This window comes from Bos taurus, chromosome 2 (assembly GCF_002263795.3).
Source record: "Bos taurus isolate L1 Dominette 01449 registration number 42190680 breed Hereford chromosome 2, ARS-UCD2.0, whole genome shotgun sequence".
NCBI classification, from domain to species: Eukaryota; Metazoa; Chordata; class Mammalia; order Artiodactyla; family Bovidae; genus Bos; species Bos taurus.
In genome coordinates, this window is record NC_037329.1 from 62,734,594 (window position 1) to 62,755,696 (window position 21,103).

At 42.1% G+C, this 21,103-nt stretch overlaps 1 protein-coding gene across 2 annotated transcripts in view; it reads left to right on the forward strand.

Moving 5' to 3' along the window:
* The window catches only part of TMEM163 (transmembrane protein 163), a 331,925-nt gene that overhangs the window by 284,106 nt on the left and 26,716 nt on the right, over positions 1-21,103 (forward strand). For both annotated transcript variants that reach the window (XM_024975784.2, NM_001101160.2), the window contains one exon: positions 806-902. In XM_024975784.2, the coding sequence (XP_024831552.1) occupies positions 806-902 (97 nt within the window). The remainder of the gene's footprint in view (positions 1-805; positions 903-21,103) is intronic.

Here is a 21,103-nt window from a genome sequence, read left to right on the forward strand (position 1 = left end):
AGGGACTCAGCAATCCATATATATGTACCTGTTCCCCCCCTACCCCACCAAACTCCCCTACGATCCAGGCTGCCACATAAGATTGAGCAGAGTTCCCTATGCTATACAGTAGATATTTGTTGATTACCCATTTTAAATACAGCAGATGAACTCTCTTCTTTTGTCATTACTGAATCATTCCTCTTTTTATGTTTGAGAAAATTCAAAAGTGTCTGTCCTGTTCTATCAGCAAGAGACATCCAGGGTGTGCTTTTCTCTTCCATCATTTAAGCCAGGATTAATGGATTAATTTTTTATGCTCTGTGCATTATCTTATTTTATCTTCAGGTAGGAAATGTTACTCCCACTTGACAGATGAGGAAATAGAGGCTAAAAGGAGTTTGATAGCTTGACCAAGATCAAGCAGCAGGTTAAACAGTAGAACCTGGAAAGTCTCACGTCAGAACCTCCACTCTTTGCTATTAAACTCTGTACTCCAGCTAGAGGAGGGGTGACATGTTGTGTTGCCAGGCAGGAGAAGTATTTCATGGCCTTGAAGATCCTTTCATACCAGCATTCGTGGGATGCTGTGAGGTCATGTAGGATGGTGAGACCCTTTCACATGGGGTTGATTTTGATGATAACTCACTGAACTGTGTTCTAGAAATGATTCAGTATTAATTCTGATACTGTGGGTGGGCATGGTTGCAGTATGGCAAATTATGGTGGATCCTAGGGCCTTGGGTTGTGTCATTGTCACTGCCATTGTGTAAAGTAGCCAGATGGAGTTCTCCCAGGTGATTCCCAATGTTCTGTTTCTTTGCAGAGCCTGTGTCATCTTGGGGGTGATATTCCTTCTGTCATCTGTGTGTATAGTGGTCAAAGCTATCCATGACCTCTCGACGAAGCTGCTCCCGGAAGTTGTAAGTTTCTTCTTTTTTCTTAAGTCTTTCCTGAGGGTACCAGCCTCTTGTATTACCTCTCACCCCAGACTTACTGGGGGAAGTTGGGCAGGTGGAGAGAAAATAAACAGTATCTTAGGAGTCCAGAAGACCTCATATTAGAATGTAAATGACTCGGCGGAGAAAAGCACTGGGCAAGACAAAAAGATAGTTGAGCTGGTGCATGTTCTGTGTCTTTTGACTACTTTTAATGTCTTTTATATTAAGAGAAATGAGGTGATTTTTATAGAGCAGTGATCCAACCTGTGTTGTTTGCATCTGTTCTGCATCCACTCAATGACTTATAGTAAGAATTATTTTTGCCCTTGCACCTCAATTCAGTACATAAATCTATTCACATTAGATTTTCTGACACAACTAACATTCAAATGCAGAAACTGGAGGACACAATTTCATATTAAAGTGTGTTTTCGCCTCATTTTCTTGGTGAGAGGCACCAGATTCTTTTTTTTGTTGTTTTTTTTTTTTTTTTGCACTCTGATTCTATTTTTGCTCCACATCTTATGCATACTGGTAAAAAAAGACTTTTACAGTCTCCTGGAGGCTAATTTACCTATCAGGAGATGAAGATACTGCCATTACAATGATTCTCTCTACAAACTTACCTCAGAGATATGATGGGTTTAGTTCCTGACTGTCACCGTAAAGCAATTAATGCAATAAAGCAAATCACACATTTTTTTTGGTTTCCCAGTGCACATAGAAGTTATCTTAATACTATGTCTATTATATGTAGTCTGTTACGTGTTCAATGGCATTATATCTTAAAAAACAAAACCAATGTACATACCTTGATTTAAAAATACCTATTGCAAAGATAATGTGAGCTATCATCTGAGACTTCAGCAAGTCACAATCTGTTTGCAATGGTAACATCAAAGATCACTGACCACCGTAAGAAATGTAATAAAACGCAGGGGGTGGGGGTAGTAAACTGGGCGATCAGGATTGACGTATATACATTAGTCTTTATAAAATAGGTAACTAATATGGACCTGCTGTGTAGCACAGGGAACTCTACTCAATGCTCTGTAATGACCTATATGGGAAACGAATCTTTTAAAGAAGAAAGAGTGGCTATATGTATATATGTAACTGATTCTCTTTGCTGTACACCTGAAACTAACACAACATTGTAAATCAACTATCCTTCAATAAAAATGTTTTTAAAAGTTTGAAATATTTTGAGGATTAACAGAATGTGACACAGGGATAGAAGGTGAGCAAATGCTGTTGGAAAAAATGGTGCCAATAGACTTGCTGGACACAGGGTTACCACAAACTTTCAATTTGTAAAAAAAAAATAATAATAATTATCTACAAAGTGAGGTGAAATGAGGTGCGCCTGTTTATAAGTTGCATAGTGATGTAATGCAAAATTACGGGCTCTTTTTTCAGGGTGTGACTTGGCTTGTGCTCGACTATGTGCACCATCTTATAAAAGGCCTAAGTTATGAGACCTTTAGTTTTACTTTTAGAAAAACACATGTTAGTCTTTTGGGGGTAATGTATTACATTTGTGTGTGTGTGTTTATGGGGAAGATGAAAATGGAGTGGGCATTACACTGTTTTTAGTAGAGCTGTTAAAGTGACTGTGTTAAGTTGTCCTGTGTACCTAATGCTCCCACCCCTCGCCAGCTTGAACCTGAGATTAGAGCCATTCCCTTGGTACCTCCTCAGGACCTTAACTGTTATTTATCATCGCAATTAACATCTCAGTGACACGGAGGAAAGATGGATAGCAGGGTAGTAGTGTACCTACCTATGGATTTCATCTTCTTCAGAAGAGCTGGCTCAAGCAAATAATCCCATGTCTTATACTCCATATGTTATATCTTATCTTACCTTGGTCTTCCTGGTTACCTTGAATCTGGACTTGTTCATCATCTTTCTTCATCAGACTGACTATCATGTGTTCCATTCCACCAGAATCTGAAGCTTAAACAAAGTGAAAGTGAACATGTTGGTTTCTCGGTCGTGTCAGACTCTTTGCAGTCCTATGGACTGCAGCCTGCCAGGCTCCTCTGTCATGGGATTCTCCCAGCAATAATACTGGAGGGGTAGCTATTCCCTTCTCCAGGGATCTTCCTGATCCAGGGATTGAACCTAGGTCTGCGGCACTGCAGGCGGATTCTTTAGTGTCTGAGCTACCAGGGAAGCCCTTTAAAAATTAGTTGCTCAGTTGTGTCCAACTCTTTGCAGTCCTATGGACTGCAGCCTGCCAGGGTCTTCTGTCCATGGGATTCGCCCAGCAATAATACTGGAGGGGTAGCCATTCCCTTCTCCAGGGGATCTTCCCAACCCAGGGCTCAAACCCGATCTCCTGCACTGCAGACAGATTCTTAACTGTCTGAGCCACATCTAGACATAAAAGTATTGTGTGATTAATTAAGATGTCAGTCAGATAACATCTTTGCATTTTACAAGGGGTGGAAATCTGACTCCACTCTAAGAAATGTTTATTGGTGGGAATTTTCAGCACTGGGCTTGTTGACATTTTCATTTATTTAGGTGTTAAAAATTAATGTGAGGCAGGGCTTACTTGATGTAGAATGGATAGCTGTGCTCATAGACCTTGTTTGCGGCCCTCCTTGTTTTTGTCTTGTTTTTGCCTGTTATTTATCATCGCAACTAACATCTCAGTGACACGGAGGAAAGATGGATAGCAGGGTAGTAGTGTACCTACCTATGGATTTCATCTTTTTCAGAAGAGCTGGCTCAAGCAAATAATCCCATGTCTTATACTCCATATGTTATATCTTATCTTACCTTGGTCTTCCTGGTTACCTTGAATCTGGACTTGTTCATCGTCTTCCTTCATCAGACTGACTATCATGTGTTCCATTCCACCAGAATCTGAAGCTTGAACAAAGGGAAAGTGAACATGTTGGTTTCCCAGTCGTGTCTGACTCTCTGCAGTCCTATGGACTGCAGCCTGCCAGGCTCCTCTGTCCATGGGATTCTCCCAGCAATAATACTGGAGGGGTAGCTATTCCCTTCTCCAGGGGATCTCCAGGGGTTTTAACTGGAAGCAGCCTTATATCTTATGGTACAAATATTCCTAAGAGAAGAAGCTCACCAAGTTAAAATCCACATCATTGCTAGGGTATCTCATGCCCAGCCTAGGTGAGATCAGAGAGGGTGAAGACCTCTGTGATTGAACCAAGACTGTCCCTGTCCTGGTAGGGTTCACACCAACTGTATGGTATTAGTCCCGGTGTGGGATTTAAAAATCATACCCGCTTATGGTCATCCTGTCAGAACTCTAAGGAAAGATGTAAAGTGGTCTGTTGTATTTGTTTGTTTTTTTAGACCTTTAGAGTTGTGGAGACTCTGGCATATTTATGTAACCAAATATTTGGGGAACCCTGGTTAGGAGCAGGTGATTAGTTTCCGGCAGACCAAATGCAGTCTGTGCCTCTTGGCGGCTCATAGTTGGTGGTGGTTGAAACCAGGGAGACTGGAGTTTAGGGTTTTGATATCCTAAATTTTACATCCAAGTTATACCTTCACCCTTGCCCTCGTCTGCAGAACTGCCTTTTTTTAAAAAGATTTTTTTATATGTACCATTTTAAAAGTCTTTACTGAATTTGTTACAGTATTACTTCTGTTTTATGTTTTGGTTTTTTGGCCATGAGGTATGTAGGATCTTAGCTCCCCAACCAGGAATCGAACCTGCACCCCCTGCATTGGAAGACAGTCTTAACCACTAGACCACTAGGGAAGTCCCCAGAATTACCTTTTGATGTATGATTTCCATCAAGTTGTTACATGGGTTTGTCTGAAGCAATGTTTTCCCTGCCCCAGGCCTGTTTCCCCAGCAGCTTTCTTTTTAATGTCATGGGCACAATTCTCAGAGTGCGAGTAATTTGTGAGAATGCGTGAGTTTTGAAAGAAAGCCATGCGGTTAGGAATCGCCCTCCTGTGAAGTTGGCTGGATCTGAGCCATGGTGTCGCCTGCTCCTCAGCAGCCTCATGCTGGAGGAGACAGGCCAGCCCATTCTCAGGGGACCCCCAAAAGGATTCCATAGTGTCTCCTGCAAGGGCCTCTTGGGCAGATGGCTTAAGTTTGCTCCGTCATGGCCTGCATGGGGTCTCATTGGATCATTGACGAAGCAGATTCCAAAAGAGCCTTCTCAGAAACTCTGCATGAACTGTGGTTCTAGAAGTTGGGGAGTGTGTGTGCTGCCGCAGATGCGGTGGCAATGGTTTGGTATTATGTCTGTGGCTGCTTTGACATGAGCATCATTGTGTTGCTGTTTTCACACCCACCACGCTCTAGAAGGGAAGGCAGGGACAGGTGGCACACTTCTCTCTTGTGGTGGCACCTGGGGGCTCTGACAGCAGAAGTGAGCTTCCTGAGGTCATCAGCTAGCTGGTGGCAGTGCCTGGATTTGAACCCTTGTCTCCTCGTCTCAGTCTGTCTTGGCTCCTGATACTGTGGGATTCCGTGGTCCCACTGTTCATTGGCTTTTCAAGTTTGAACCTTCTGTCTTATTTCTTCTCCTTTTTTTTTTTTTTTAAACCCTCTCCATTTGTTTTTTGCTTTGCTTTTTCTTGTCCTCTCATATTCAGGCGGAGGTGCCCGGCTCCCAGCTGATTCCATCGCTGGCATTTTCTGGCTGCCACTGCTGCTCCCACCATGCGGGCCCCCTGCAATCTGTGCCACTGACCAGGGTGTGCTCCTGTTGCTTTGTCTGTTGAAAAGCATGCAGGCAAGTGTACCAAGAAGCCATGGAAAAGTAGAAGTAGGGAATGAGGGAATTCAGGGGTTACATGGAGTCACGTGGAAAGAGGGGAGGGCATGGAGGCTGAGTGACTCCCCCCACCCCAGTACCCATGTGACCACTGCAATCAAATTGCTCAATCTCTGACTCTGGGCTTCCGGATATGCCATATGGGGACAATACTTTCATCAGGGGTTTATGATAAAGATCAAGTGAGCCGTTTACTTAAAATAATCGATATTATTAACAGGAGACAGTGCTACTATGGTCTTAACGTTCTGATTTTAAAGTTTCTGAACTGCTTGTGGCCTGAGTTCCTTTCAGATGGGCCCCTGGATCCCTCTTTCCTGCCTCCTGGTCCCCCTCCCCCTGGCTGGATAGGACTGGTGTTTGTCTGTCTCTGGCTTCAGGCGGCCACAGCCAACTCTGGGCCCCTTCCTTTTGGGAACACCCAGCACACTATGGGCAGGTTGTCCTCTAAGTCTAACTCACCACTCGTTGGCTGTGAGACTTCCGGCAAATTGTGTCTTCTCTCTGAGAGACAGTTTCCTTCTTTGTAAATGGGTGTCACGCCCCCTGCTCCACAACAAGCATTGTGAGAACTAAACGATGTGATGAATGCGGAATTGCTCCATCAACTGTCGTGTGCTTGGCGAAAGCCGAAGGTATTATGTCGGATCCCATGACCCAGGAAGTCTCATCCTTTCTCATGCACTTTCTCTCAGTGACCTGTTGAGTTGTACTAGCTCATTACACTTTTCTGTTTGTATACTGTGACTTGTTTACTTTGAGCTCTTGACAGTGTCTGGGCCTATCCTCCTCCGTAAGTCACATGCACTAAAAGTGATAACAATTATAATTACAATGACGCATTGTTCCCAATTGGCAATGAATAATATATGGTCATATGCTGATAATAATAATTGCTGCCATATGAGTGCCTACTGATCCTTACTGTGCCTACTGTCTAGGCACTGGGGGTTCAGAGTCAACTAGCACTAATGGTTAGTGTTTCTTCATTGCTCTGCAAAGGCCTTGACTTCTCCTAGGAGCTGGCATTTGCTCTCCAGCGAATGCTGGAGATGGTAAAGATGGCCCAAGAGGTGACAAGCTACTGAAGAACTTAAAGAAGTCTTCCCAGTAACTCCTGAATGCTAAACACCTCACAAAACCAAAAGCCTACAAATCCAAGAGTCACAGTCACTGTGAAGGAAGACCCTTGGGGGATGTTCTCGCCCGTGGACTTGCAAGTACAATCCTAATACATCCTTTACCAGAGTTATCGTTCTAGCTTTGTTCCTGAGAGTGAAATCCCATCCCATCTCCAGGAGCTCACAGTTGGGGAGAGACCCAGACAGCCTAAACATTTGATTTAGGTGATGAGGGCTGTAATAGAGACAGTCAAGCCTGCTATGGGGGAGGCGTGTTGGGCCTCCACTGTGATCTGAAGGAAGAGTGGACACTGGGGAGACAGGCTGAGGTCCAGGGAGGAGAAGGCTCTTAGAGGCTGAGCAGCCACAGGGACCAAGGGATCTGTGTGAGCTTGCTTTCTTTTTCTTAGACGTTTGTTTCCTGTTTGTTTCCAGTGTGTCTGGAGGAAAGAATAGAGAACGGAAAGTGGAGAAGGAAGAAAGGAAAAATAACTCTGTTGTGGGTCAGGAGTGGTTGCTCGGCATCGCTTTGATTCTTCCTCGAGTCGCAGGGTTGCTTTCAAACCTCCCCTTGTTTTCGCTCAGCTAAGTTCTTGCCTGAGATTCCATCCCACCCACCAGAACAAAGGAGCTTCTGCCAAGAGGAGGGAGCCCCCCTCACAACTGTGTTCTTTCAGGCAACCAGTCGTGAGCCCTGTTTCATTTCCAGGCCTCGTGGGACACGAAGGTGGCTCACAGTGCGGGGTGGCTGCCTGCTTTCTGGGCACATCTCTTCCCTCAGTGTTGCTATATCCCCCTCACGCAGAGGCCTGGCTGGCTTTGCAGAGCTGGGGGCGGTCAGTGGTGTCCTTGCACAGGCCCCCGATGGGATTTCACTCTCAGGAACAAAGCTAGAGTGATAACTCTGGTAAAGGATATATTAGGATTGTACTTGCAAGTCCACGGGCGAGAACATCCCCCAAGGGTCTTCCTTCACAGTGACTGTGACTCTTGGATTTGTAGGCTTTTGGTTTTGTGAGGTGTTTAGCATTCAGGAGTTACTGGGAAGACTTCCTTAAGTTCTTCAGTAGCTTGTCACTTCTTGGTCCATCTTTACCAGGTGGAGAGGATGGAACCAGCTTAGCCTGCCCCCTCCCCATACCCGTTTGTCTCCTCCCCTTCCTCCTTCCCTCTCACCCAGGGCCTCTCGCTTCCCCTCTGAGCTCCCACCTTGTCCACTTCTTTGGAAATGGCGCCTCTGCACTCACTCCTCCTGGAACCCTCAGTCACTGCCTGCCTGACTCCTCCTCCTCCTTAGGCAGATCCCTTCAAGTCCTTCCACCCCCTTCTAGCCCCTGTTGCTCTCACAGATGCTCTGTCTGAAGACACTCATCCCTTCCTTCCCATTCCTCTTGTCCCTTCAGCTTCAAACCCAGCCTCCCCTCAGCCTTCCCAGCAGTCTTTCAAATCCATTCTGTATGACCTCCCTTGGGAGGTAGGAGATGGTTAACAGGGCGATATGAGAGAGGATGGAGGGGTCAGGAGTGAAGGCTTGGGCCCAGGTGAGCAGGCTCACAGACATGCTGCCTACCCAGTCAGCTTGTCCGCCTCAAGTCTTCTGGAGCAAGTGCCTCATCCATGGGAGTAAGTTTCTTGAGGATCTTGTACTGAGTGAGTACTCTGAGGCATGTCCCCTTGTGGTTAAAGATGTGGGAGAGAATTCCCTGATGATTCAGTGCCCTAGATGAGTCACAAGCTGGAATCAAGATTGCTGGGAGAAATATCAGCAACCTCAGATATGAAGATGATACCGCTCTAATGGCAGAAAGTGAAGAGAAACTAAAGAGCCTCTTGATGAGGGTGAAAGAGGAGAGTGAACAAGCCAGCTTAAAATTCAGTATTCCAAAACCTAAGATTATGGCATCCAGTCCCATCACTTCATGGCAAATAGATGGGGAAACAGTAGAAATAGTGACCTTTTATTTTCTTGGGCTCCAAAATCACTGCAGATGGTGACTGCAGCCATGAAATTAAAAGACGCCTGCTCCTTGGAAGAAAAGCTGTGACAAAACTAGACAGCATATTAAAAAGCAGAGACATCACTTTGCTGACAAAGGTCCGTAGGAAAAAAAAACAAACTATGGGTTTTTCCCAGTAGTCATGTAAGAATGTGAGAGTTGGACCATGAAGAAGGCTGAGCACTGAAGAATTGTTGCTTTTGAATTGTGGTGCTGGAGAAGACTCTTGAAAGCCCCTTGGACTGCAAGGAGGTGAAACCAGTCAACCCTAAAGGAAATCAACCCTGAATATTCACTGGAAGGACTGAAGCTGAAGCTACAATACTTTGGCCACTGGATGTGAAAAGCCAAATCATTGGAAAAGGCCCTGATACTGGGAAAGACTGAAGGCAAAAGGAGAAGAGGGATAGTTAGATAGCAGAAGATGAGATAGTTAGCATGACTGATTCAATGGACATGAATCTGAACAAGCTCTATGAGATTGTGAAGGATTGGCAAGCCTGGCATGCTGCAGTCCATGGGCTCCCAAAGAGTCTGAACAAGACTTAGTGACTGAACAGCAGCAACAACCTCTGCTGTAGAGGTCATGGGTTTGATCCCTGGTCGGGGAAGTAAGATCCTGCATGCTTGTGGTGCAGCAAAAAAAAAAAAGTGGACGCTGAGGTCAGGGAGACAGAGCCCAACTCTGCCTCTTCGTAACCAGAGAAAGATGGGGCAGGAGTCCCAGCCTTCTATGCCTCAGTCTCTTTTTTGTAAAATGGAAATAGTAATAGCAGTCTTCTTGCGAAGCTTGCTAAGAAAGAAAATAAAACAATATAGATGATGCATTTAGCAAATAATTGTTGAGTGGACGTTGACTAATACTATGGTTGTTGGACCAGAGAAGAGGTTTCTGAGGAAGTTGGTGGACCTTCTGATGCCTTTAGTTCTAGAAGCTTAGTCTGTATTGAACCATCCAGGAAATGCATTCAGGGATCCTATTTTCAGCTCAGATTGGGTAATGGTGTAGGCACCTTCTTGTACAATAACCTATAATTCCTGGATCTGCTATGAGCAATAGGTTCATGTTCCTGTATGACATGCTGTCAAGCATAACTCTGAATTTAATTTGGGAGTTGTATTGACTCCCAAATACTTTAAAAACAGACACATGTACACAGTCAAGGTCCTCACCATCCATCCAACCTTCCAACATCGCCCCAGCACTGCACAGAGAAAGTCAGAAAATTCCTGCTGTTATATCATCAATGGTATCCCACTCTTACTACTTTAGACAGAATTATTCCATCACCTCAGCAAGATTGACCTCTTCATTTATTCTAGAGCCACAGCCCACAAGTTTCTAAACAGAAGAGAACTGAGCTCTGATGAAAGTGAGTTATATTGGCTGGAGTGATCTCATGGAGAATCAGTTCAGTTCAACCGTGAACTTCCAGATGTGCAAGTTGGTTTTAGAAAAGGCAGAGGAACCAGAGATCAAATTGCCAACATCTGCTGGATCATCGAAAAAGCAAGAGAGTTCCAGAAAAACATCTATTTCTGCTTTATTGACTTTTATGCCAAAGCCTTTGACTGTGTGGATCACAATAAACCGTGGAGAATTCTGAAAGAGATAGGAATACCAGACCACCTGACCTGCCTTTTGAGAAACCTATATGCAGGTCAGGAAGCAACAGTAAGAACTGGACATGGAACAACAGACTGGTTCCAAATAGGAAAAGGAGTATGTCAAGGCTGTATATTGTCACCCTGCTTATTTAACTTGTATGCAGAGTACATGATAAGAAATGCTGGACTGGAGGAAGCAGAAGCTGGAATCAAGATTGCAGGGAGAAATATCAATAACCTCAGATATGCAGATGACACCACCCTTATGGCAGAAAGTGAAGAGGAACTAAAAAGCCTCTTGATGAAAGTGAAAGTGGAGAGTGAAAAAGTTGGCTTAAAGTTCAACATTCAGAAAATGAAGATCATGGTATCTGGTCCCATCACTTCATGGGAAATAGATGGAGAAACAGTGGAAACAGTGTCAGACTTTATTTTTTTGGGGGGGCTCCAAAATCACTGCAGATGGTGATTGCAGCCATGAAATTAAAAGACGCTTACTCCTTGGAAGGAAAGTTATGACCAACCTAGATAGCATATTGAAAAGCAGAGACATTACTTTGCCAACAAAGCTCCGTCTAGTCAAGGCTATGGTTTTTCCTGTGGTCATGTATGGATGTGAGAGTTGGACTGTGAAGAAAGCTGAGTGCCGAAGAATTGATGCTTTTGAATGGTGGTGTTGGAGAAGACTCTTGAGAGTCCCTTGGATTGCAAGGAGATCCAACTAGTCCATTCTAAAGGAGATCAGTCCTGGGTGTTCTTTGGAAGGAATGATGCTAAAACTGAAACTCCAGTACTTTGGCCACCTCATGTGAAGAGTTGACTCATTGGAAAAGACTCTGATGCTGGGAGGCATTGGGGGCAGGAGGAGAAGGGGACGACAGAGGATGAGATGGCTGGATGGCATCACTGACTTGATAGACATGGGTTTGAGTGAACTCCGGGAGTTGGTGATGGACAGAGAGGCCTGGTGTGCTGCAGTTCATGGGGTCGCAAAGAGTTGGACACGACAGAGTGACTTTTAACTCATGGAGAATAGAGCCCAGAAATAGATGCATACATAGCTGGTCAACTGGCTTTCAACAAAGGTGCCAGGGCAATTTAGTAGGGAAAAAAATCTCTCTTCAACAGATGGTGCTGGAGCAACTGGAAAGCTTTATGAACAAAAATGGACATTTACCTTTATATAAAAACTAGCTCAAAATGAATCAAAAACCTCAGTGTAAAATCTAAAACCCTAAAACTTCTAAAGGAAAGTAAAACAGAACATTTAGGTATTTAGGTGAAATTTATTAGATTTGGCAGTAAAAGTTTGCACCATAAAATAAAATAATTGAAAACTGGTCTTTTATAAAAGTAAGAAACCTTTGCTATGACACCATTTATGACAAGACTGCACAGACAGCATACACACATCAGAAGGAAGACTTGTCTCCAGAACACGTAAAGAACCGTTTAATAAGAAGACCCAACATTCATGTACGGATGTGAGAGTTGGACTGTAAAGAAGGCTGAGCACCAAAGAATTGATGCCTTGCAACTGTGGTGCTGGAGGGAGAAGACTCTTGAGAGTCCAAAGGACTTTGTTGGCAAAGTACAAGGATCAAACCGGTCGATCCTAAAGGAAATCAGCCCTGAATATTCATTGGAGAGACTGGTGCTGAAGCTCCAATACTTTGGCCACCTGATGCAAAGAGCTGACTCACTGGAAAAGATCCTGATACTAGAAAAGATTGAGGGCAAAGAGGAGAAGGGGGTGACAGAGGATGAGATGGTTGGATGGTTGACTCAATGTACATGAGTTTGAGCAAGCTCGGGGAGATAGTGAAGGACAGGGAAGCCTGGCATACTGCAGTTCATGTGGTTGCAAAGAGTTGGACATGACTTAGCGACTGAACAACAACAAGAAGAAGACAAACAATCTGATAAGAGAACAGGCATAAGATTTACAGATGGTTCCTAGGAGAAGAGATAAATGAAGAGCCAATAAGCATATGAAAAATTGCTCAATATTATTAGTCTCCATGGAATTACAAATTAAAACCACCATAAGATACCACTACATACCCATTTGAATGTCTAAACTTGAAAAAAACGAAAATATGTGGACCATTTACAGCTCTCATATGTTGATGATGAGAGGATAAAATGGTTCATGTACTTTGGAAAAGAGTTCAGAGGTTTGTTAAAACATAAACATCCATTTACAATATGACCTAGCCATTCCTTCCCTAGATATTTACCCAAGAGAAATGAACATATACATTTGTAGAAAGACCCTCAAACAAATGTTTATTGCCTTTGGATTTCTAATATCAAAACCTAAAACTAATCCAAATGTGTATGAATAGGTGAAAAGGTGGTGTATCCATACAGTGGAGCACTACTCCGCAATAAGAAAGGCACTGCTGACTCATACAACATGGATGAAACTCAGAATAATTAAGGTGGGTTCCAGATGCAAAGCCAAAAGAAATACATTAATAGGGTACAGGCATAGCTTGGAGATTCTGTGGATTTCATTCTATACCATTGCAAAATATTGCAATAAAGCAAGTCATGTAAATTTTTAGATTTCCGAGTACATAAAAAGTTACATTTACACTATACTGTATGTAAGTGTGCAGTAACATTATATCCAAATATATACATATATACCTTAATTTTAAAAGTAGTTTATTGCTACAGACACTAACCATCATCTTTAGCCTTCATTGAGTTGTAGGCATCATCAAACATCATGGATCACAGATCACCATGACAAATATAATAATAATAAAAGAAGTTTGAAACAGTGTGAGAATTACCAAAATGTGACAGAGACACAAAGTGAGCAAATGTAATTGGAAAAATGGCACTGACAGGCTTGCTCAATGCATGGTTGCCACAAGCCCTCAGTTTATAATAAATACAGTATCTGTAAAGCACAGTAAAAGGAGATATGCCTGCATCATTCCACTTATATAAATTTTTAGGTGCAATCCTAGTAGCCAAGACATGGAAAAAAGCTAAATGTCCATCAACAAATAAATGGATAAAGAGGATGTGGTATATACACAATGGAATATTACTCAGCCATTAAAAAGGAATGAAAAAATGCCATTTGCAGCAACAGGATGGACCTAGAGATTATCATACAAAGTGAAGTAAGTAATAAGGAGAAAAACAAATGCCGTATGATATCACTTATATGTGGAATCTAAAATGCGACACAAGTGAACTTATCTATGAAGCAGACTCACAGACAGAGAGAACAGGCTTGTGTTTACCAGAGGGGGCGGGGGGCTGGGACGGGAAGGACTGGGAGTTTGAGATTAGCAGATGCAAGCTATTATATATAGAATGGATAAACAACAAGGTCCTACTTGGCGCAGGGAGCTATATTCCATGCCCTGTGATAAACCATAATGGAAAAGAATGTGAAAAATGTATATATAGTATAACTGAATCACTTTGCTGTACAGCAGAAATTAGCACATTGCAAATCAACTATACATCAATAAAATAAATTCTAGGTGCAATCTAATCTATAGGACAGAAGGCAGATGGTGGTTGCCAGAGGATGGTGTTAGAAGCGGGAGGGATTATTAAAGAGTCATAAGGAAGCTTTTGGGGGTGATGGAAAATAGCCTCTTGCTTTTGGTGATGGTTTCACGGGCATAAAGATATGTCAACACTGATCAAGCTGTCGCTTTAAATATATACAGTGCAAGTACATCCAGATGACACGTTTGAACACAAGTGACCTCACATTGCCACACCAGATAGGAATCCTGCTCAGATCTAACAGGATAAATATCTTAAGTTGCTATGAAGTGAGAGTTTAGTTTCCTGACTGTAACCCATACCTGGAATACAGACAGCACTGCTAAAATTTATCCTGTAAACAGTCAATGCTATGAAGACAAAATAAATGATAAAAGAGGAAAGTGCAAATAGTAGGCTAAATGTAACAGCTGTCATCAGAGGTAGCTAGTGAGAGGAGCTTTTGCTGAAAATGACTGATCTCATGTAGTTGCCAGAAACACCCCTGAAGGGCCTGCTGGTGGCCAGTCTCCTGAGTGAGAGTATTAACCATTTTAAACCTGAAAATGTGGGTGGTCTGTCTTGTCAGTTCCTTGCATGCAGTGCGATTTGTTTTTCAGTTCAGGTGTTACCTAGGAAATCGCTCTGAGGATCTCTTATTGTTCTCTCTTCCTTGCTGTGTAAGCCTTGGATTTTAATCAGAATGTGATGTCTGTGAGCAGTCTGCCATGTTGCTCTATTCAGTTACACCTCTTTGTGCTTTGTTTTGTAAAAGCACTTTTTAGCTTGAGGTTCATTAGACCTTCACAGGATTTCCGAAGTGGGCAGAGATACCACCATTTTATAACAAGGAAACAGATCTTCAGATAAAAAAATTAAAATGACTGTGTAGTAGCCAGTGTCAGAGACACACACGGCAAACCAGGACCTGGACTGGTTGGGGGCTCTTTCTCGTCCATGGATTGCCTCCTGAATACTACGGAGTTTGAGACCCAAAAGCAAGCTTTTCAGAAAAGCCAATACAGCTGACTTGCTTTCCAGGCTGAGAACAGGCAGCCCACAGACTCCTCATAGGAGATTCTGAATCAGCTCCATGTCTAGGGTTTCCCACACCCAACTCAATGGGCGTGAACTCTGTCCACGCCTGCCATCTTCCCTGCGGCCTTGAAGACCCCAAGATGACATGTGCTATGAAAACCTGTCTGGGGGCTTCTGGGTTATGGTAACAAAAATGGAGAAGAGAAAGGAAGGGAAAGAGAAAGGAAGGGAAGGAGAAAGGGAAATGTGCCCATTCTTCATCTCCTGGAAACATCTGTATATTTAAAGGTACGGGTATTTATCAAAGGAGGATGTTGCAGGGTCAAGGTTGAATACATCGCTATTTAGATGCATCTGCATTTGACCTCCGAAAGTTTATCTCTTGTACTTGTTTTCCCAACTAGAATGAGAGAATTTATCACACTAACTTAGCACTTCCTTTTCTTTGAGAGATTTTGAGAGTGCTTTTATCTTTGCAAGAATAACATTTTTTTCGAAAGTGGTTTAACATTTTAAGGTAATTAGTTTTTTCATTCACTTCCCTAAGTATAGCATTACAGTCCTCATAACATTTCTGATTTTCTGTTTATGGTTTAGCTAATGGAGAGAATCGTACTGAATGCCTTTTTATTTCTCAAGCTTTGGCTGAAGTACGCCTTCGTGTCTGGTGCACACAACACATCCCAGTACAGCAGAGCCATGGGGACCACGTTTCCACGGTGACAAGAGCACCTCCTGTAAATTACTTGTGCTCCATTCTCCCATCACATGAGCAGTGCTGGTACTTTGGAATAGTCTGCCTGTGACTGGAATGTATTTGGTGACCAAGCCACACATTACTGGGTTGTTAAGGAAACATTTGATACTGGGAAATATTAGGTTGGACAAAAAGTTTGTTCAAGTTTTCCCAAACATGTCAAACTCTTTTGCCAACCCAATAGTTTGGGCACATTGGGTAAAAATTCTTCTTAAATAATCCTGTTGAAAGTGGGCTCTCATCATCTGAGCCTCCATGGACTCAATATATAGGACCTTTACTCTAAACGTTATGGGAAAACTCAAACTTTTTGGCCAGCTCAATAGTTTGGGCACATTGGGTAAAAATTCATTAAGTAATCCAGTTGAAAGTGGGCTCTCTCATCATCTGAGCCTCCATAGACTCAATATAGGACCTTTAAAGAACTTTCTGAACAGAGATACAGCATGAGAACTGAGCTGACTGTGGGCGCTCGTGAAGGTCAGCTGCTATAGGAGGGACCCTGGACCTTCTCCTTTGTTTCTGTACAGTGGCTGTTCACAGAGGGAGGCTGTGTGCAGAGACTGTTACAAGAGGAAACAGCTGAGTTAAGGCTCTCACTGTTGAGAGCTGTGGTCATCCATGGCCCCCTTCTGCTAGTGAGAAGCAGCATTGGTGACCGTGTTGCACTAGGCTCTGCCTGCTGTCCTTCTGTTTTACCGAACCCTCCCCATCTCCATTTGCTGCTGCTACTGCTGCTAAGTCGCTTCAGTTGTGTCCGACTCTGTGCGACCCCATAGACGGCAGCCCACCAGGCTGCCCTGTCCCTGGGATTCTCCAGGCAAGAACAATGGAGTGGGTTGCCATTTCCTTCTCCAATGCATGAAAGTGAAAAGTGAAAGTGAAGTCGCTCAGTCGTGTCTGACTCTAGCAACCCCATGGACTGCAGCCCACCAGGCTCCTCCGTCCATGGGATTTTCCAGGCAAAAGTACTGAAGTGGGGTGCCATTGCTTTCTCCGCCCATCTCCATTTGGCATTATCCAAATACCACCCCACTCCAATATAGGCGCCCTGCTCCCATGACACCTCCTGTTGATTGCTGGGCACACCATAGTGTAATTTCCTGTCTACTTGTCTCCTTGAGAAGACTGTCGGCTCTTTGATGACTTAGCCTTGCATGTAGCAGAAACTCAGTAAATGGGCTGCATGCATGAGGCTATTGTCCCTACCAGGCAACAGGCTAGAGCCACATGTAGGAAAAGGTTGTAACTAAGAGGAGCTTATCTCTCAAGGAAATCCAAGCAGAGATTACCTGGGACCTTGCTCTGGACACTTACTGACCTTCTGTGAAAGAAACTCTGCTTGCAAAGCTGGCTTGTCTCAAACCCCTGCCCCCGCCATCCATTCATATCCTAGAGTTTTCTGTGCTGTGGTGCTAGAGATGTGTGTGAAAAGGTGATACAAGGGTGAGGCACTCCATATCTCTGGTTCCTTTAGGCCATTGATGATGTTAATTGCCCCTCATATAGATTCATGCACCTCTCTCCCATTGGTGGACACTGGGTAATTTCCAGCTTTGTCACTGTATCAAAGCTGTTAGAATGAACCTTGTTGTACTATCATGGTACTATGTAGTATGGGCAGATGGTGTTTATTTTTTCTTTCTTTTAAAAAAAATTTTTTTATTAAAGTGTAGTTGATCTACAATGTTGTGTTAATTTCAGGTATACAGCAAAGTGAATCAGTTATACATATACATATATCAGTTACACATATACATATGTCCAACTCATTTTTAGGTTCTTTTCGCGTATAGATCATTACAGTGTGTTGAGTAGAGTTCCCTGTGCTATACAGGAGGGCCTTATTAGTTATGTTTTATATATAGTAATGTGTATATGTCAATCCCAATTCCCAATTTATTCTTCTCCCACTGTTACCCCCGGTAACCATAAATTTACCTTCCATAATATATCTGTAACTCTATTTCTGTTTTGCAAATCCATTTGTATCTTTAAAAAAAAATTAGAGTATAATTGCTTTACAATGTTATGTTGGTTTCTGCTATACACCATAGTAAATCAGCTGTAAGTATGTATATCCCCTCCTTCTTGAATCTCCCTCTTACTCCCCCATCCAAAGACACTAGCCTGCCCTTCTAGGTCATCACAGAGTGCCGAGCTGAGCCCCCTGTGCTATACAGCAGCTCCCCACTAGCATCTGTGTTACACATGGACTGAGTGACTCGACTGAACTAAACTGAGTGTGTATACGTCAGTGCTGCTCTCCCAGTTCATCCCGCCCTCCTCTCCCCGACTGTGTCCACCTGTCCATTCTCTTAAGTCTGCATTTATATTCCTGCCCTGCAAATAGGTTCCAGATGGTGTTTTTGAGAACAGTGTTTTGGAGAGGAGTTTTTGGATAGTAGAGGACGTGTGTGTGTTTTAATAGGTACTGCCAACTTGCCCTTGAGTGTGGCTGCGCCAGTTTACATTCTCAACTGTCACTGTATTTGATAACCTTCACACTTCCCAGTTTTCCAGTCTAATGAGAGAAAAATGATACTCATTTTAGTCTGCTTTCCCTTGATTATTGGTGAAATCAATTATACATTAAAAAATATATTTATTGTCTGTTTCCTCTTTTATAAACTGCTACTTTGCCCATTTTTCTGTTGTTGTCTTTTTCTTATTCATTCTTAGGAGTTATTCATATGTTCTGTGTACCAGTCTTATTGTATACAAGTTGCAATTGTATACAATTTTAGACGTAACCCTTTTCCCTCATCTTGCCTTTTAAGTGTCATGAAATTTACCAGTCTTTTCCTCTGTGGGATTGTGGTGGTTGTGTTTTGCTGGAGAAGGTAGGGGGTTAAGAATGCTTTTACTCCTGTGAATTAGATAATAATAATGCGTGAATGTGAATAAATGAATAAATCCATCCATGAGTTTATGCATAATCCTCCAATAATAGAAACTGAGAGTCTGCATTAGGTTTTATTAGGGTAAACAGTTATTTCTCATTCCTGCTCTTTCCATTTATATGAAAGAATCTTCTTTTAAAATAATCTTGGCCTGTCTCTACCCCAGGGAAGAAGTGGCTTTCTTGTCTGATCCGTGTATTAGGGAGACGGGCCTCTCTCTATCTCTATTTGAGATCTGCAGTTCTGCAGACAGCACAAGTTCTCTTAACCTTTGCTCATTTGATGCAGAGGCTCTTCCTCCACTGGGATGCACGTGTGCTCACCGTGTCCAACTCTTAGCCACCCGATGGACTATGGCCCATCAAGCTCCTCTGCCCGTGGGATTTCCCAGGCAAGAATATTGGAGTGGGTTGCCATTTCCTTCTCCAGGGGATCTTTCTGACCTGGGATTGAACTCGCATCTCCTGCATTGCAGATGGATGCTTTGCTGAGGACCTGTGCTTTTCTTGTCTGAATAATTATGGAGCTCAGATTTGAAAACCAGTTTGGCACACATCTAAGCCATGTTCTCCAACATCATCTTTAATGGTAATAAAGCTTACATTTTGGTTTAGAAAGAAAAATACATTACTGCCCGGATGCTGTAAAGATACCTTTACCTTATTTTCTTTTAATACATGTAAGAAATTAGACTTTAAAATTGGGCCTTTAGTTCATCTAGAGTTTACTTTTGTGTTTGGTATGTGTTAGATATTCAATTTTGTTGATTCACCCCGCCCCCACCTGAGGTGATTATACTGCTTTCCCAATACCATTTCAAACACCATATCCATCATATGACACATTCCCATGGGTGTGTGACTGGCTTTGAATTTCATACTTGAGGTTCAATGGATCTGTCAGTTCGTTCTGTTCTAGTGCCATACTTTTAGAATTTCTGTAATTACAGTAAGTCTTAGCATTCAGTCACCCTCTCTTCTAGGGTTTTCGAAGAGGTTTTGACTAATGTTGCATTTGTAATACTCCATATGAATTTTGAAGTCATTTTGACAAGTGGGATGAAAAATCCTTTTGGAGTATTGTGAGTTGCATTCAATTCATTAATTTTGAGAGAAATTTTCTTTTTTTAGCTATTTAACTCTCTCCTCCATTTCATCTATCTCCGTGAGGACCTTAGACCTTTTTGCTAGGGCATTACCTTTATAGTTTGTAAGTTTTGCTGCTTTATATTTATTTCATTTTCTAAATTATTACTGCATAAAAGAGGTAATGATATTTGAATATTGATTTCATTAGCCTGTAACCTTGCTGATTTTTAAAATTAGTTTCACTTTTCAGTTAATTATTTTGGCTATATAAAATGATGGTTTATTTTTTCTTTCCAGTTCTAATATTTCTCTTTTTGTCTTATGTTGTTTATTAGCCAAGATCTTTAGTACAATATTGAATGGTTTGCTGCTGATTTTGGAGCAATGGCTACATTTCTTATTTGCAAAGGATTTGTTTGTTTGTTTTTTAAATCACAAAGAAATGTGGAATTTTGAGTATCTTTTCTGTGTACTCTGAGATGTTTCTTTTCTTTAACATGTTCAGATTTTAATTAATCAGTATTCTAATATTAAGGCATCCTTGTACTTTCAAGTGAATCCTGCTTGGTCAGATATTCTTATCATTTTAGTCTATTGCTGGTTTCCACTTACTATTTCATTTAGGTATTTTGCATCTGTGTTCATAAGTGACATTGGTGTAAAGCTCCTATCCTTGTGTGTCACATATAATGAACTGAGTAAACTTTTCTTCATTTTCTGTGCTCTGGAGTACTGATTATAATGTAGGAATTACTTGTTCCTTTAGGTTTTAGTCGAGCTGATCTGCAAAACTAGGGCTGCTGCTCTTTGGAGAGACAGTGAAGGATGTCATCTGTTAAGATGGTGAACTCTGGGGCCAGGCTGCCCACGTAAATTAGCTGTGGCCCTGGGACCACTTACTTTACCTCTGGTTCCAGTTTTCTCATCTGTAAAATAAACATTAGCATCTCTTTCATATCGTTGTAAGACTTAATTCAGTTAATAGACATTAAAAGGGTCTTAAAAACTGTTCAACAGTTAATCTTAATGATAGGTGTTTGTGGCTTCTATTATCAGCATCATCATTATTGTTATTATTGAGGCTTTTTTCTTGCCATCTCAAATATTTATAGTTTTTATTTTTGGAACATTTTTCAAAATTTGTTTTTTGTAGAAAATTGCCCATTTTATCTAGGCCTTCAAATTTACTGCATTAAAGTTGTTTGTATTATTCTCATATAATTTAAAGATCTCTAATTCATCAGTACTTCTGTACCCTCTTATTGCTTGTGTTTTTTGATGCTCTTTTTATCTCTGAAGCTAGCTTGCCAAAAGTTTTACCTTTAAAATAAAATCTGCTTTTGATTATGTAGATCAAGTTGATTTGCTTTC